The 17,265-nt window shown below is 61.6% G+C and overlaps 1 protein-coding gene across 1 annotated transcript; it reads right to left on the bottom strand.

Moving 5' to 3' along the window:
- Positions 1-104: 104 nt before the first annotated feature.
- Positions 105-10,998, bottom strand: LOC141978646 (transcription factor CP2-like protein 1). Its single transcript, XM_074940927.1, has 15 exons — positions 10,591-10,998; positions 9,118-9,269; positions 8,886-8,959; positions 8,606-8,711; positions 7,396-7,502; positions 7,143-7,295; positions 6,090-6,200; positions 5,542-5,639; positions 5,364-5,418; positions 4,319-4,412; positions 3,575-3,665; positions 2,327-2,409; positions 1,564-1,709; positions 965-1,016; positions 105-565 (listed from the first exon to the last, which is right to left on the bottom strand). The coding sequence occupies exons 1-15, from the start codon at positions 10,671-10,673 to the stop codon at positions 528-530; spliced, it is 1,443 nt and encodes a 480-aa protein (XP_074797028.1). The 5' UTR covers positions 10,674-10,998; the 3' UTR covers positions 105-527.
- Between the last annotated feature and the right edge of the window lie 6,267 nt (positions 10,999-17,265).

Here is a 17,265-nt window from a genome sequence, read left to right as displayed (position 1 = left end):
CCAAGGTGGTTGGGTGCCTAGCTCACTGGGAGTTGGGTGCTTTTGGAAATTCTGCCCAGAAGTCCTCTGTCCACAGATTTCCCCCCCCCCCCCACCCCCCACTAACCTCATGACGTAGAGGCCTCCAGATGACTGAATATCATTACTGACTTAAGCTGGATTTCAACCAACAGCCTAGAAGTGAACTCCTTATTGCCAAGCCCCTGAGTGCAAGAGGCCACTAGCTGTGTGTATGACCGTGCCACCATGGAGCATCAGTGTAAACTGTGCCACAGTCTAAGGCTACACAAAGCAGAGCATGTCTTCAAACAGGTGGCACATGGGCGTTTCACAAATGCTGGACACTGCGGCCGTCTTGGCCTAGATTCTTTCCAGCACTGGGATGGGACTGCCTTGCTGGGAAATGCTCCTGTTGGCCTCTTCACCAGCTTCTGTGTGGGGAAATCTCCCTTGGTTCCAGACAGTGATTTGGCATTGCTTCTCTCATTGCACTTCTCTGCGTTGAACTGTCCTAGGTTGCTGTGCGCTTATCTTAAAATTAAGTGGTAGCCTTCTGGAGCCTGCACTGAGAGAGACAAAGGCACACGCACCAGTCACTTTCCTCGATTGGGAAATGCAGTCCTAATGTTTCTCTTATTCAGCTTGAGGGGGGGCTTCTCAGTGCATTTGAGACGATTTAAGACAGTGCTTTGGGACATCACAAAATCCTGTCATCCTGTGAGAATGAAGGAGCCTCCCCCACCCCCAATTAGACCTGCACAGGCCCTCTTCGTCTGTCTTTATTTTTTCTCCCTCTTCCCTGTTCTTTTATGACTGATGTTCATATGAGTCATTTTCCCATTCTGTCATGAGCCAGGGCCATCACAACTGCGGACTGGAGTTTCCCCTCACAGGCTTTTTTTTTTTTTTTTTTTGGCTGCTCCTCATTTCCCCGCCCTTTCCTTTTCCCAGGGAAGCCGTATACCTTTGGTAACAGCTGCTACGAAACAGGATTCATCTGGCAGGTTCCTGACCATCTGCGGTGCCCCAGAGAGGAAAGAGACAAGGTTAGAACGTGGGCAGGCTGCAGAGTGAGTCAGCTGCTCATTCTTCAGCGGTGCTCCAGCAGGATTTTAAGAGGCGGGGTGCGAATTGCTGGGGTGGGTACCAGTTGTTTGGTCATCCTGCTACATGCAGGCAGGATTGTATAATACCCAGCTCTTACATAGCACTTTTCAGTGGTAGATCTCAAAGCACTATCTTCATCATTATCCCCATTTTACAGGAAAGTGGGACACAGAGAGCAGAAGTGAGTTGCCCAAGGTCATCCAGCTGACCTGTGGCAGAGCTGTGGTTAGAACCCAGTTTTCCTGAGTCCCAGGCCAATGCTCCATCAGCACGTGCACGTATTGGCCAGTGCAAGGGGGACTCCCCCCACCCCACCCCAGTGATGTCCTACCCCTTCACCAACAGCGGGTGATCTTTTATGGGAAAGTCCAGCACAAAAGCGGGCTCTGCCGAGCGAGGGGAGGGGATAGAATGGGTGAAGGGAAGAGCAGTTTTCCCAACTTGGAAGCCCCTTACCAGGTCACTGATGAGGATGTGAATCCCGGTCGGTCCCTGCTTGGAAACCTGCTGGATCTGGTTGGCTGGGAGGCTGAGCAGCTCTGCCAGTTTATTGGTCAGTTCCGTGGCAGTGAGTTCTTCCAGATAGACCTCTTGGTACGTGGCTTTCAAAGAAAACCCCAAAAAGCAAGTGAGCCAGTGCCGGGATTTCCCTCCCCTTCCCAAGAGCTTTGTCGGGCGACAAAAAGACCTCCAGGGTCACCTGCAGCTACCGTGGAGACCAGCCCAGCTCCGGCCCTTCCTGCAGTATGAGGAAGTTTGGATTCAGATGTAGCCTCTGTAACGGCCCCCAATCCCTGAAAGCTCCTGCTGAGCTGAGACGGCAGCCCCTGTGAAATAGCCATGGCTTGATTGCAAGCCAAGGGCTTGATCCAGTGCTTAGGGAGGGCTGTCTGGCTAAAGGTGTTATGCAGTTGCCCAGCATGTGGGTGTCTGAGCCCCTTCCCCATACAGTTGATAGGATAGGCCCTAGGGGATTTCAGCCAGCATAATAATCCTATTGTCTTCAATGGACTTTGGCCCCAGCCCTGAGTCAGATGCCCAGCCAGGTTCAGCTTTGCATGGATGGGTGCACCAGAAATGCACAGCTGGAGGCCAGTGCAGAATCTCTCCCGAGCCCAAGACTTGCTGTGCCCAGCCCCCTGGTCAAAGGAGACCTGGCCTAGCTCCCTGAACTTGGCCCTCAGGAGCATTCACAGTAAAGAGCAGCTGCTTGTTTTACCTGGGTGCGAGTCCTCGGGGGTGTCTCTGCCATTGGCTTGGGGCTCCCTGGATATGTACAGGGTGAGCCGAGGGCGGACGCACCTGCAGGAGAAGAGAGCGTGTTGACTGGCCTATCGAGCTGTAGCTCCCAGTGTCTCTAAGCAGAAGGGCCGCAGAAGCCATGCTCGTGTAACGTCTATTGCACTTAGTGCCCAGGGACCCCAGGAGAGATTGAGTGCTGCCTGCATGTGTGCACGTGTCCACCCCCCTGCCCCCCCCCCCGACCTCAATGCCAGTTTTACAGGTGGGGAAACTGAGGCACAGGGCTTGTGATTCACTGGAGGCTGCGTAGGGAATCTAGCAGAGCTGGGAACTGAAGCCAGATCGCCTGAGTCCCCAGTACAGGGCTTCCAACGGACACACCACCTTCCTCTGCCTATTGGAATTCAGGGATACCCTACCCCTGCGGCTGAAGAGAAGCTTGTAATGAACCATTTAGACTTGTCTTGATCTGCCTCAGCTGTGGGGGTGCTGGAGAGAGAAGTATTTACCTCCTGCTAGGCACTGTGGTTGCATAAGTGGGACATGCACATCAGACCTCAGTGCTTGTGACGAGGTCACCACTGTCCCCCTGCACAGGGACCCCTTCGCTCCATGGCTGCTGCAATCGTAGGGGTAAGCGCCACAAGACTAGCCCATTCTGCGATCCTGTGTCCTCGGCTCTGCCCGGGCAGGCTTGCGGGGAGCCGGGAAGGGCCAGCCACCCACTGCACCTCCTCCTGGACACTAAGGCCAAGATTTCCAAAGGTGATTAGTGATTCTGGGGGGTCCAAGTTCAGATTCCTTCCAAGGGCTGAGCACCTGCCCTCTGAGAATTGGGCTCCCACGATCACTAGTTCCTGGGCTGTCTATATCCACCACATCCCACCCCCTGTGACCACACTGAGAACTTACCAGCTCATGACATGCGCCAGCTAGGTGCAAAGGAGACAGGGAGCCTCCCTCTATGCTACTGCTAGATGAGGTAGAGCAGTGACTTGGTGCAGTAAAGCAATTGCTTAGATTATAAAGTCGTTCAGGCAGAGACAGTCCTTTCGTTCTGTTTGTACAGCCCCTGGCATAGTGGGAGCCTGGGCTGTGACTGGGGCCGCTACGCCTGTGCAAATCGATGGGTTCTGGGTCTACCTGAGCACTGCAGAAGGGGACCCCGTGTTCCCCCACCCACCAGCCCTGGATGCAGTGTCAAGGTCTCTTTTCCCCCCCGCACCTGGCTTTAAGCGCATGGGAGAGCCGGATCCCGTCAGCTGCTCCACAGATCTGGATGAGGTCGCTGCGGGAAAGCTTCAGCAGGTCGGCTCCTGGAGAGAGAGAGAGAGGCAGGCAGGCGTGGCTGGCATGATCATCCAGTGCGGCACTAAATCCCAGTGCAGAGTGGTTCACAGGCAGGGGCTGGACCTGCCATGTTACAGGTCCCTGCCTGGGGAAGGAAAGCGTCCCCCGGGGTGGGACTGGGCTGAGCAGGACTCCTGTCTGTTTCAAACCATCCCCTGACTCCCCCCAGAGGAGGGTTAGGTGAGCAGGGGATGAAGGCAGCCATCTCCGTGCCAGACCAATGAATCCAGCAGCGTGGACCTGTTGAGAGCAGGCTGCTCCTCCACCTCCTGGATCAGCTGGGTTCTTCGGACAAGGCCAGAGCCCAGCCTGCAGAGCTGGTACCGCTCACGTGGCCTACGTCCCTTTGTAAGTGGAGGGCTCACACTTGCCAGTCCCCAGGGGCACGGACAGACTGCCCCTCCTACCCACCACTAACCTCTCCATCATCCAAGCCACCCGGAGTTTATCCATGCGTCTCAGCACCTCCAAAGCACAGAGGTGTATTTGTCTTGTGAGATCCCCTTAGGACAGGGACAGAGCCACGGAAGGGTGAGCGCTGCCCCCCAGCTCTGGGGCGGGTTGGCTCCACCAGCCCTTCTCCCTAGTTTCATTGGCTCAGGAAGTGAGACGGCCTCACCTGTGAAATTAGCCAACATCCTGCAGTAAGCGGCGAAGCGATTCTTGTGCAGCCACTGCTGGGTTTCCAAGATGGAGGCACAGGGACTGAGAGCCTGGGACAGACAGGTGGAGAGGGGAGCGTTTGGAGTGACAGGTGGGCTTGAGACCCCAATCACAAGTTTTGTACGTACTCAGCAAACCTCAGCCCAGCACTCACCCAGGTCCCCTGGACCTGGTGGAGTGACCGTGAGGACTAGCCTGTGGGGAGACAGCCGCCAGGCGTAGCTCCAGGTGCAGAGTGATGCTGGTAGCCCCCCGGAACCTGAACGCCTTCAGTGTTTGTCCCAGCTGGGCCCCCACACCCAGGCCTTGTCCAGTGTCCCAACCCAGGCATGGGATCTAACCTCTGCATCTCACCCTGCAGGGAACCCACCCTCATGCCAGATCGTTGTGCCCGGCAATCTCTTGCCAGCCCCTCTCTCAACAAGGGCTCAGCCAGGAGCAGGGCAGGTTCAGTAACAACCCCAGTGAATCCACGGATGGCTGAAGCTTGGTTACCTCCGTGGCTTATTCCAGTAGCGGGGCTGGGGTGTTCCCTGTGTGGTGCAGGGTTTAGAACAGGAGCGAAGGGCTGTGAGCCCCATTCCCAGGCAGTGGGGGAGCACGATCAGGGTGTCAGAGCGGGAACAGGGAGTCAGGACTCTGGGTTCTGCGCCAGGCTCTGGGAGGGGACGTATGATCAGGGGGTTAGAGCAGGAGCAGGGAGTCAGGACTCCTGGGTTCTGCGCTGGCCTCTACCCCTGCCTTGCGGTGGGGCATCAGCTCAAATCACTTAGTCGCTCTGCCTCAGTTTGCTGACGGGCAAGATGGGTGCAGTAACATCCACCCTGCAGCGTGCGGAGACTCGCTTGATTGGCAGGTGCTTGGAGTTCCTCCGGCTGCCGGGAAAGCAATGATGGTTCCTCTGCTACATGCAATGCCAAGGTCCCCTCCTGCGGCAGCTGGCCATGGCACGGGGTGCGGGTGGCAGAGTGAGGCAAGGGGAGCGCCAGGCAGGCTCTTACCTCGGCCGTGCTCTCTGCTGGGCTGTCGGAGGGGCAGCTGGGCGAGGAACAGCCCCTGCCAGGGAGAAGGGAGACGGTTGACGGTTATCCTGCAGCAGGCAGCGCAGGGGGGAAGCGGGGGGCTACAAGTGCTGCAGGGGAGGGGGGTTGATCAGAGCAGGGGGTCTCTCCAGCTTACCTTTCTGGGGTCAGCAGTTTGAAGGCGTGAGGAGAGGGGAGCCCGGGGGTGGCTGGGGGGCTGTGGGGGCTGCTGGAGGCTTCTGGCCAGGGGGTGCACTGGAAGCAGAGGGAGGGTGTTAGGAGGGTAGTTTCCACTTCTCTAGCAGCGCTGTGCTTTGCACACAGCTCTGCCCCCTTAATGCAGCTACCTCTGGGGTGGGACCTAGCCACCCCCTCACCACACGCAGCTCCCGCCCTCCCTCCCTGTGTTCTGGGGTTAGACGATTGCGCACTTCCCAGCCAGGGGACACACCTCTGGGGTTTATTAATAGGATGGAGTCCTGGTTATCTTGCTGCCCCATTAAGATGGTGGCACCGATCCTGCCCCCTTGACAGGTCAGGACCTGCCCAGCCCTGGCCTACCTGGGAACGCTGCACTGCTAACCCCACAGCTGGGCTGCTGTGGGGGGGCACAAGGTACACCTAGAAATGTAATGCCAGAAGGCTGGTGCCTCTCTCAGCTGCCCCTGGTGCTGTGGGGTTGCCCCATACCTGACCCAAACCCACCTCCGCCAGCACCGTGCTCTCGTAGGAAGGCTGGTATTTTTCTCGCTCCTGTGGCGATTGTTTCTCGATTTTCTCCCGGTCAGTTTTTTGTTTCCTGTCTGCTCCCTTGGGCTGAAAAAACAAATTCCCCAGTTTCCAGCTGGACCCAGTAAGTGCAGACCCCATCGTGTCTGTCAAGGGACCCTTCTCCCCCGGCTGGGCTGGCAGGCTAGGGGCCTCTGAAAGTCCCCAGCACCCTCTACCTCTTTGCAGCCCTCGATCTTCACAAAGGATCTTAGTACTGCTATCCCCATTTTGGTGATGGGGAAACGGAGGCACAGAGTGGGGAAGTCACCCAGCAGGTCAGGGTCAAAGCTGGGAATAGAACCCCAACGTGCTGAGACCGACTCCGGTGTCTTAACCCCTGGACCGCACTGCCTCCCAGGTGGTGGTGATGGCAAAATATAAATCACTGAACTCCTCTGGTCTCTGCTAGCCCTTGGAGCGCCCCCCACCCCCACCCTGGATTCCCTGCTGGGCCCCCTGACAGATACCCTGTCTGTTGCTTGCACCAGCCTGCCAAGCTGACGGCGAGACAGAGTTGACCCCGAAGACAAGAGTCCGGGGGAGCGCGGGAGAGCTGAGCCCCGTGTTGCTCCCCGTCTGGTGGAAGCTCAGGCCTGGCAGTGGGAGGCTGCTGCCGGTGGGGGCAGAGCCGGAGCAGCACCCTGCGCGCCAGTGGTGGAAAGGAGGGAGCAACATTTAGGGGCTAAAACAGGGGACAGCGGGGCAGGACTCCTGGGTTCTCTTCTTGACTGCGAGGCCGTGGGTGCAGGGGAGGGCTGGGCCATCCAGTGGCTGTAGCGAAGGCTGGCGCGTCAGCCTCCTGGGTTCCATGCCCCCGACTTGATCCCAGGGTGCCAGGCCCCTGCCCTGGAGGACTGTTACCACGACCGTCTCTGTTTTAATGCTGCTTCTTCCCGGCCTCCCCCTGGCCCAGGCAGCCAGGGATGTTAGGGGAAGCCACAGAGGGCCCAGTCCATGCCCGGGACAGGGGCAGGGCGGCGCGGGCACCTTGAACACTTTGACAAGGCAGCTGGCCGAGTGCAGGTGATCCACATGCTCGCCCTTCTCGTTGGCCTTGTAGGTGTCGAGCTGGATGCGGAAGGGGACACCCTTCTCGCCCCCGTTCTTGCGCAGCGTGAACTCGGTGCTGATGCAGTGAACCTGCCGGGAGGGGGAGGGGTGAGCGTGGCCCCCTGGCTTCCCCCGCCCCCCACCCGCGCTCTGCCTCTCCACCCTCCCCATGCTCCGCCCATGCTCTGACCTGCATGAAGACAGACGTCCTCTTGGTGGGGTCCCAGAGGAACTCCACCGTGTTCAGCAGGGTGGGGTGGATGTGCGGCTCCAGCACCCCGACGGACAGGGGGACGTCTGCAAGCAGGGCACAGAGGGATCAGGCAGGACTGGAGCCAGGGAGACACGTATGCGGGACAGCAGGTGCCCAGACACCCCAGGGATGGGCACGACGGAGGAGCCCATGTGGAACAGAAGGGGGCTGAAGGATCCGCTGCCCATGAGCCTCTGCCCAGCCACATGGGCATCCTGCCAGTTACGTTCTCGGTGCTCTCACCCTCCCATGAAACTGGATCACAAAGCCCTCCTACGCCACAGCAAATTCAATTCCCAGCCCCAGTGGCAGGGAGCTGTTCTCCCTCTAGGGAAAGTGAGGCCAAGAGAATGACCTGTCCAAGGTCCTCAAGCTGGGGCTCTGACCACTAGCCCAGGCTTCCTCCCAGAGGTGAGAACAGGACCCTGGCGGCTGGGCTCCCAGTCCTGTGCTCTAAGCACTTTATGGGCCCAAATCTTCTCAAGTGGCCCAGCTCCCGCTGTCTGCAGGAGCCGCGCCGCCGTAGGCTGGACTGAATTGAGTTGGCTCCCCAGTGCCCCCTGTTCCTTTAGCCTGGTTCCTAGCCCTCGGTTCTCATCCTCTGCTTCCTTCCCCCACCGCCTCCGCAGGGGCTGTTGGAGCTGGCCAAGACCCAGCAAGGGGGAGCCTGGGGTTCCCCCAGACCTCTTAGCTGAGTGCCAGGGCTGGGGTGGCATTTCTGGGGTGCCAGGACCAGTAGGTGGCGCTGTCACATGTACCGCGATGGACGTGGGAGGGCACCAGGAATAGGATCTTGCCCAGCCTGGCTTGGCACAGCGGCCCAGCACAGATTCCTCATGCCCCCCCCCCGAGTCCTCTCCGTGCAGGGCCTACAGTCCGGTTCTGGTTCCTCCTGGCTCTGACCCAGGGACCCCTCCCCTCCCCGCTTCACCCACATCCAGGGCTGGGCTGCTCTTGGGGGCTTCCTTGCCCACAGGGATTGGATTCTAGCTACGACCAGGCTGGGCTGCAGATGCCAGGAGCGAGGGGCACCATGCTCCGTGTGTGTGATAGATATTAGGGGTGTGGACCTGGTACTCACCCAACCCCTCTCATTCCCCATCCCTGGAGCACAGCCGGGCCGCCCCCGGGGGGCAGCCAGACTCACCGATGTCCAGGATGCGGTCGCCAGGGCGGTTCCACCGCCATCCCTCCAGCTGCTGGTGCTCCGTGTACTGCAGACGCCGGTCGTGAAACACCACCCTGGCCACGCTCTGCGGGAGAGAGGGGAGTCAGGCCCTGGGCCGTGCCTCAGCTGGGCTCCGTGGCCGGGAGCAGACGGGCGATGGAGCCACGCCAGCCAGGGCGGGAGAGGTCACGGCATGCAGCAGGGGTAGCCTAGGCTCCAACAGCTCAGCCCCTATTCTCTGCCCCCACCCCCCGCTCACCTTCAGCAGCTTCCGGCACTCGGAAGAGTCGCCCAGCTTGGGGTTGCACAGCATCCGGATCTCGTAGGACTGGCCTGAAAGAGACGGCAGGGCCCTGGGGGTGAGATCCGGGCGACTGTGGGCAGAGGCTCCGGGGGAGGAGTTCTCTGTGCCCCGCTGTGGGCAGCCAGCCCGCTGCTAACCCCGGGGCTTACCCCTGCCCCCCACCCAGGGCACAGCCCACCCGGCTCACCTTGGTTCAGGTAGGTGAGGGTCTCCTCGTGCTGCTTGACGGCGGGCGAGGTGGGGGCGCAGAGCACGTACTGGAAGGCCGGGCACTGCAGCTCGGCTGACGTGGAGATGTTCTGCTCCTCCTGCTTCAGGAAGGGCAGAGCCAGGGACTCCCTGCGGCAGGGCAGAGCACACGGCAGTGGGGGCAGCTTCCCCTGTGAGCTCCCCCTCCCCCCAGCCTGTTGGAAGGGGGGATCTGTAGATGCAGGGCTGGGGGATGGGAAGGGGAGTATAATTCTCCTGTCACCCTTCCCCCCCCACACACACATCCTCCCAGCCCCTAGTGCCCTGAGCACAGACCTGGGAGCCAGAGTCTCATCCCAGCTCCTACCACTGGGACCTGGCACATCACTCCCCCTCTCCTGAGTCTGTTTCCCCTCTGAAGCATTACCCTGACCCGTCTGCTAGTGCTTAGCTCTGAAGGGGGGTGGGCCCCCAGCGATTATTTAGGGTTAGGAGGAAGGGGAGGGAATATTTCTGCCGAGGGGCAAGAAAATGCCCCCAACCCTGGAATTGTCTCACGGGGGGTGGAAGCTCGTTGGCCCTTGGGACATCTAGATCGGCCCTCACAGGAGGAAACACGAGAGGGAAGAATCCTGCCCTGACGCCAGGGAGGTGGCTGGAGCCCAGTGGGGCTGTTCTGGCTCCAGCTGCTGCCTCCCGGGGCTGGTTGCAAGCGCTTGGGAAGGCACCAGTGTTAACCCCAGGGGGCTCTTTGCTAGTGCAGAGGTTTATTGGGGAGGGTGCCGCCAGCCTGGCCTTTTAGCTCCAGCAGCAGAAGCATGTGCTGTGAGCTCCAGGGGCCCCTCCTTCAGGCCCTGCCAAAGGCCTGCCAGTGTGGGGGAGCTCCATACTCCGTGGCCAGCCACGTGTGGACGCTCAGCCTCTCTGCCGACCAGACCAGCCGTGTCTCCCCATGGGGTGTGTTGATCACATGTGACGCAGTTTGGACAGCTCTTGGCAATCCAGCACCATCACGAGCCAGCCAGAAATGTCCTTCATGCTTGGGGTTTTAACAAAAATAAAAATCCTCATTTTTGACAGAGGGTGGGGGGACGGACCAAAACCAAATGCCTTTCTCCGGGCCAGTGCTTGGAGCCTGCGAACTGCTTTGTCAGGCACAGGAAGTGAATCGCCTGTGTCTTTTCCAAACACCCACTGAAGGGCGTCTCTCACATACAGAGGGCACTGAAATGGGACAGTCCCCTGCTCCTCGCTCGCTTGCATTTCTCCAGTTTGCAGGAGAGCCCCTGCCGCCTCTCCCGGGCGTCCATTTCACACACACACACGTACCCCTTCAGCTAGCGCAGCTGCTGTAATAACAGGCCAGGATCTCCAAGCCCAAGCAAAAATTGATATTCCTGTTTTACAGCAGGGGGAAACTGAGGCAGTGACGGTGGGGGAGCAATTTGGGGGATGCGAAAAAGCCACTTACCTGAGCAGATTGCCGCCGGAGCAGGGGTACATCTCCCCTGGCCCTGGCCAGTAGTGTTCGGGCTGGCTGTGCCAGAACAGCATGGTGAGGGCGTGAGGCTGGACGGAAAAGTCCCCAGATCTGAGTGAGGGGCGCTGTCAGGTGGCTGTTGTCTGGCGAGGCAGCTCCTGGCACCTGCCTTTATGCTCCCAGGCTCCCCAGGTGGGTGTGTGCCGGGAGAGGTGCTGAAGGATTGGCCAGCTTCCAGATGGCTCTGAGCAGCTGGCCACACCCTGGGGGGGGAGGACGGGAGCTGGGGCCGTTTCACGGCGGCTGCCCTGGTCTGTGTTACAGGAGGTGGGCGGTCATCGCTGGGGCACGAGCGGGCAAAGCGCCGCGAGCCAGAGCGGGGTTCCTGCCCCTCCTGCTTAACCGAGAGCTGCGGTAGGAGGCAGCAAGGACCCGGTGGGATGTGGCCCAAACAAGCTCAGAAAACCATAGCCACGTCCAGCCGTCCCCGGGGGGCTGGGCCAGAAGGGCTTCACCTTGCAGCGGGCATTGCCTGGGTAACCCCCTCCCCCCAGGTGCACGCTTTGGAGGCGCAGGAGACAGGAGACCGCAGAGCTAAGCCCTGAGCTGGGACGGGGCTCTCTTGCTGGGGGATTTGCCAGCCACAGGCTGCACTGGTGCAGGAGCACCCCAGACATGCCATCGTCCCCCAGGCCTCTTGCCTCCTGGACGCTGCAGCTCACCGCGTGTCGTGTTGTGCACTCCGGCTTCTGCTGCACAGGCCTGGGCAAGCTGGGACAGAGGGTGGCCAGTGTCCTGCCTTGTCTCTCCTGTCGCACGCCTGTGTAAAAGGCTTTTCCCAGGGGGCATCTCCGAGCGGGGAGCATATTGCAGAGTGAGGCACGAATGTTGCCCAGATGGCCTGCGGCTGAAACGGAGGGAGACTTGGCTTTCGCGGGGAGGCAAACGGTGAGGAGCAGCGAAGCCAGGCCAGACGCGGGCAGGGCCCAGAGGCGGAAGGCCTGTCTGTCTGCAGAGCCCGCGGGTTGAGCAGGAACCCCGGCACTGAACCAAAAACTCCTAGCTTTGCTCCGCTCTGGCGCCGGGTGCTCAGAAAGCTGGGCTCTGCGAGAAGGGTCTGGCACGACGGCTGCCAGCCTGGGTTAATATGGCTCCCTGTGCCTGTGTACGTCGGGAAGGGAGACTGGAGGTCGTGCTTCCAGGATGGGGGCCTCAATCCTGGGAAGCAGTGGGCTATCCAGGGTGTCAGACTAGATGATGGCAACGGGCCTTTCCACCCGTGCACACGTGCTAGCCCAGCAACGCCCACCTGGTGTGCACGCGGCTGGCGCTGTGATTTCATTGGCTCCAGGTCTCCCCAGTTCCGAGCTCTGCCCTGCCATCACCTGGGTGGCTCAAGGATCACACCTCTTCCCACCCGGAGCGAGTGCCTGGGTGGGCCTGGGTCTCTTCCCAGCTGCCTGGAGCTTTCCGGGGCTTCCAGGAAAGGGTTACACGGCTGAGTGGAGGGGGTGGGGTGCGGTGAGCGAGAGCCCAGGACTGCCCCGGGGAGGGGGGCTGGGAAGAGCTCCCCCCCCAAGCAGCGAAGGGTGTGGCGGGGCGGTTGGAGCCGGGTTTACAGCAAACACTTTGCTGGGGTTTGTTGTGAAAACAGGCAGAGCCAAGGGCCCTTTGTTTTGCTGAGCTGGGGAAATTCTGGTCTTCCCTCTTTACTGTCGCGGGGGCTGGGAGGTGTCGCTGGCTCAGGGTTTGGGGCAGCCGTGGGGCTGGGACAGGGGAGCCTGTGGCCTGGGGGGAAAGCAGGGGAGAGTGCAGGTGGCCGAGGCAGGGGGTTGGGGGGATCGCTAGGAAAATAAAGGGTGGCTGCTGCTCCTTCCTGTGTGGCCTAAACTCTGCATCGCTTGCTGAAAGGGCAGGGCTCCGGGGACGGGAGGCACCGGGGGGCTGAGACCGGGGAGCCCCGTGGCCCGAGTTCACCCCTGCCTCTGTGCAGAGCCCCGAGCCAGGACAGAGGCCCTGCATCCCCCAACCCGGGGCTGCTGGAGGCTGTTTCAGCCGCGGGTGCTGCCCCGTCCGCCTGCTGCAATGACCCCCATGAGCTAAGCGCTGGGGTGGGGGCGCACTCTGCCTCCGACGTGGGGGGAGCCCAGAGTCAGGGGAGCCGAATCTGTGCCTGTGGAGGATGCCGCCCGGGCCAGGGTTTTTGCGCCGTGTAGCCCGTTGGCACCCACTAATGGCAACAGGGCAGTGATGAACCTCCCCTGCCCCCCTCCGCCTTACGCTTGGTCTTCGTCCATTGCATCCCGGTGATCGGGTCTGTCCCGTTGGGCCTGGGCTGGCTTCAGATCAGCTTCCTGCCCGCTCTGGCAGTGCCCCCCCCACCCCCCGTCCCTCGACCCCGTCCCCCCGACACGCCCATGGGGTGTTTATGCACAAACACGGGGGCGTGCTGCTGGCTTGCTGGGTGCATGGAGTCCTCTCCCCCCCACCCCGCGCCCGTGTTTACACTGCACACAGCCCGCGCCGTAAAACGCGCTCCTAGAAACCCGGAGAGACGTGTGTGTTTGGTGTCAAAATAGACGGAGCTCACTGGTAGGGGGACGGGGACAGCACTTCGGGGGTGTCCAGGGGTCAGAGGGACTTTGGGGGACTTCAATCCGTTGGTCTGATCCAGGGGCCCGGGAAGCTGGGGGGAGGGATGCCTGGCTAGTTGGCCCCATACTGCTCCACCGCAGAGCGGCTGGGGGGCTGGAGGGGGCAGCACCTCCCCTGGTCCCCGGGGCCCCGAGGACGAGAGACTAAGCCCTGCAGTGGGGGCAGGTCATGGTGTGACCTGGGGGGGAGCAGGGCAGCCGGGGCTGCAGCTCACCCCTCTGAGACCCCTGACATGAGCTACACATGGAGGGGGAGAGGGGCTCAGTACAACCCAGGCCTCCTCCCAAATTTCCCGGGGGCAGGGGCCAAGCAGCCCCGCTTGCCTGCTGGAGGGCTCAGACCCCCCCCTCCCCCCCAAGCCGAGCTGGAGCAGAGCCGTTCAGACCAAACGTGGGTGGGGGCATCTCCCCTCCCCCACAGTCCCACCTCTCTATCCCTGGACCCCCCTTTCCAGGCCAGGGCTCAGCAGGGCAGCAGGGATCACAGGCCCTGGGTGGAAACTGGGCCCGCCCGCAGTGTTTGCTGTACACAGGCCCCGTTTCCAGTAAACACCAGCCCTTGCAATGATCCAGGAGCCGCTGGGGATGGGGGGGGGGGACACGCCCCAGGTGCCCTGCATCCTTTAGGGGAGATCTGCAAAGCTCAGATCCCGCCCCCCACCCCCCAGAAAGAGAGGGACTTCGGCTGAGGCCTGCACACTCATCTCCCCCAATGCAGCCGAACTGAAAGTACAGAGCACCCCCACCCGTGAGCGTCCCCCCCAGATCACAGCTGGGTGTAGCTATGGAGGAGAGCCAGGCAATTTCTTTGGGTGTAGAGCGTCCCCTGCAGGAGAGAGGGGGCCCTGACGAGAGTGGGGCCTGTCCCAGGGGCACTCTCCCTGCCAGCTATTGCTCTCCAGGGCCAGGCCCTGCCCCACCCCCCACTCGCTGACCCATGCTTCTCGCCCCCCCCCAAGGCCACTCCAGCAGCCCTCCTAGGAGCAGCCCGAGGCCGGGGGCCTTTTGCGGGGGTCAACCCCAGCCCTCCCCAGGCACCCCGAGCTGCGCGGGGGGGGGGGGGGGGGGGGCTGACGTCTGAGTGACGCAGAGTTCAGGGCCGGGGAGGGGGTTCGAGATTCTAGCCTGAGCCGGCCGGACACAGGCCAGAGCCGCTCGCCCAGTGACCAGCACCGAGCCCAGTTTGACTGACCCCCCCCATGGTGTGTGCATGACAGAGACCGGGGCAGGGGCGGGGGGGGGCGGTCAATTCCAGCCGGCTTGTGGTCTCTCTGCCCCTGGCCATTAGTCATTCACCCACATTTTGATCCCCGCGGCCGATCTGCTCCATCCAGCCCCCTCTGGGATTCCAGAGCCTGGGGCTGGGAGCAGAGCCCCACGACTGGGCTTTCCCTCTCTCTTGCTGAGCCCCTGGGGGGGCGGGGGGGGAGCTGCTGTTTTTAATGGGAAAAATAATTAACCTGAAACCGTGGCGGACTTCCCTTCGCTTCTCAGTGCCTCCTGCTGCCTGCAGTTCCCTCGAGGACGTGGGAATAATTAAGCATGGGGAGGTGGGGAGAGGAGGACCAGCTCCAAGGAGCCCTGTCTGACCATCCCAAGAGATGGGGGGCTTGGTGTCTACATGAGAAACGCTGGGCCTGTGGCCCCCGGAGGACTCCGTGCGTGACCGGGGAGCTGGCAGCGGTAGGGTACTAGGCAGCATGGCCCAGTGGGCAGGGCACTGGGCTCTGTTCCCAGCCCAACCTCTGACCCAGGGCAAGTCTGCTCATCGCTCTCCTGCATGTTTAGACCACAGCCCCTGGGGGGCAGGGAATCGCCTCAGGCGCCCCCCTCGCTCTCGCCTGGGGCTGGTAGGTGGAACTGGAGCACAAACAACGCAGCCTGGGTGGCGGGGACGGGGTTTCCCTGAGACCGGTGGAGACTCTCTGGGTTTTGCGGCCAACCATTTTACACAAACACACGCAGGGTCCCGATTCCCACCAGCAGGGGGCAGCACTACACACACACACACACACACACACACACACAGGGCCCTGATTCCTGCCAGCAGGGGGCAGTGCACCCTACACACACACACACACACACACACACACACAGCCAATTCCCTCCAGCAGGGGGCAGCGCTGTTTGCTCGCTCACACCCTCCCCACCCTCCCATAGGAAAGCGTCTTGCCACCCCAGGACGCAACAGCCAGGGACAGAGACTTGATCGTCCTGATCTCGGGGGCTGGCGTGGGGGGGGGAAACAAACAGGAAAATCCTTGGGCCAAACTTCTTGCATCCTCCGTCATCCATCACAGGGCGATCAGAAGGGAGGCGCCCTGAGCCGTGCACCCCCCAAGCTGGAGAATGCGCCATGGGACCCCTCCTGGACTGGCTGCGGCGACTGGGCTAGAAGGGATGATTGGGCCCCGCTGGGATGTTGCTCGTCTTTTTCCCTCTGCCGCCCACCCCCGGGCTCCTCGGCGGGAGCCGTGCCCACCCCCACCCCCACCCCGGGGCGCAGCTCTGGGCTGTCCCCGGGCCCTGGCTCGCCTTGGCTTTGTCCTCAGGCCGGGCTGGCCCCAGCTGCGCGGTCAGGAGTGGCCGAGTGGGGCTGACCTCTGAGCTTCATCGGCAGCCGGGAGGCACAAGCGTGCCTGGCTCTAGGCGCCTCGGCCCCGCCACGGGGCGGGGAGCCCGAGGCCTCCCCTAAAGGGCACGTCCAGGGCTGGGAGCGGGGCTTTGCTGGGGGCAGTACAGCAGAGAGGGGCAGTGGCTGAGGCTGGCCGAGCCCCGCCGGACAAGGGCGCAGGTCTCGGTGGGCGTATTGTGCCAGCCTGTTTGACCCCCAGTTCGACGGATGGGGGCCAGGCCCCAGAACACACTGGCGCCCCCTAGTGGCAAGTACCAGAGCGACACCCCCGAGGTCTCTATTTCCCACCACGCTGGGTAAGCTCCCCCACCCATGGGCACCACCCGTGACTCCGGGGGCCCTCCTCGGGCTGGGAGTCAGTCTCCGTGGCCAATCCAGCCTTGGGCTCCTCTGCTGCTGAGCCCGGAGCTGCCGTCTGGGGTGGGCTCTGAAGATGGAAAACCGCTAAGCTGGGCGGGGGCTTAGGGCAGAGAGACGGGGAGGTGCTTACAGTGCTAGGACTAGCTATGGGCAGAGAGAAACCGGAGCGGGGATTGTTGGGGCACTAGGGACACCTGGTGATGGGTGGGGGCCAATTGGGCAGATAGAGGGCAGCTCATTTTGCAGCTCTTACCCAATCGCGCCTAGGCACTCGCGCTAAGCGGTGCCCCACACATCCCGGCCCTGATCTCAAGAGTTTGGCTTGGCCGCTGCCAGCCTGAGCAGAATTCAAACTCCTGACCTGGAGGAGAGTCGTGCTGGCCGCAGGAACGGCCCACCCCCGACTCCCAGCCCAGGTCACCTTTTCCAAGGGTTTCCAGTGCAGGCAGACCTGGGGGGTGACTGGAACGGCCCACCCCAGCTCGTTCCCTGTGGCAGAGCTGGAGCAGGCTGGGAGTGCTGGGGCTGGGTGGTCTGGTTTGTGATTGTAGGGTCTCCCAGGGGTGCTGGAGCTGGGTGGTCTGGTTTGTGATTGTAGGGTCTCCCAGGGGTGCTGGGGCTGGGTGGTCTGGTTTGTGATTGTAGGGTCTCTCTGGGGTGCTGAAGCTGCGTGGTCTGGTTTGTGATTGTAGGGTCTCTCGGGGTGCTGGAGCTGGGTGGGCTGGTTTGTGATTGTAGGGTCTCTCAGGAGTGCTGGAGCTGGGTGGTCTGATTTGTGATTGTAGGGTCTCTCGGGAGTGCTGGAACTGGGTGGGCTGGTCTGTGATTGTAGGGTCTCTCTGGGGTGCTGGGGCTGGGTGGTCTGGTTTGTGATTGTAGGGTCTCTCGGGAGTGCTGGGGCTGGGTGGTCTGGTTTGTGATTGTAGGGTCTCCCAGGGGTGCTGGAGCTGGGTGGTCTGGTTTGTGATTGTAGGGCCTCTCAGGGGTGCTGGAGCTGGGTGGTCTGGTTTGTGATTG

The sequence above is a fragment of the Natator depressus genome, chromosome 27 (assembly GCF_965152275.1).
Source record: "Natator depressus isolate rNatDep1 chromosome 27, rNatDep2.hap1, whole genome shotgun sequence".
Lineage (NCBI taxonomy): Eukaryota > Metazoa > Chordata > Testudines > Cheloniidae > Natator > Natator depressus.
Note: the sequence above shows the minus strand (reverse complement) of the source record. Positions and strands in the feature narration are given on the sequence as shown.

Excerpts from the sequence above, each read along its gene's own strand:
- LOC141978646 (XM_074940927.1), bottom strand. The coding sequence starts at position 10,673 with ATGCTGTTCTGGCACAGCCAGCCCGAACACTACTGGCCAGGGCCAGGG. Across the intron at positions 4,413-5,363 it reads CAGCAGAGAGCACGGCCGAG|GCTCTCAGTCCCTGTGCCTC; the intron begins GTAAGAGCCTGC and ends TGTCTGTCCCAG. Across the intron at positions 1,710-2,326 it reads CCCCGAGGACTCGCACCCAG|CCACGTACCAAGAGGTCTAT; the intron begins GTAAAACAAGCA and ends TTTCTTTGAAAG.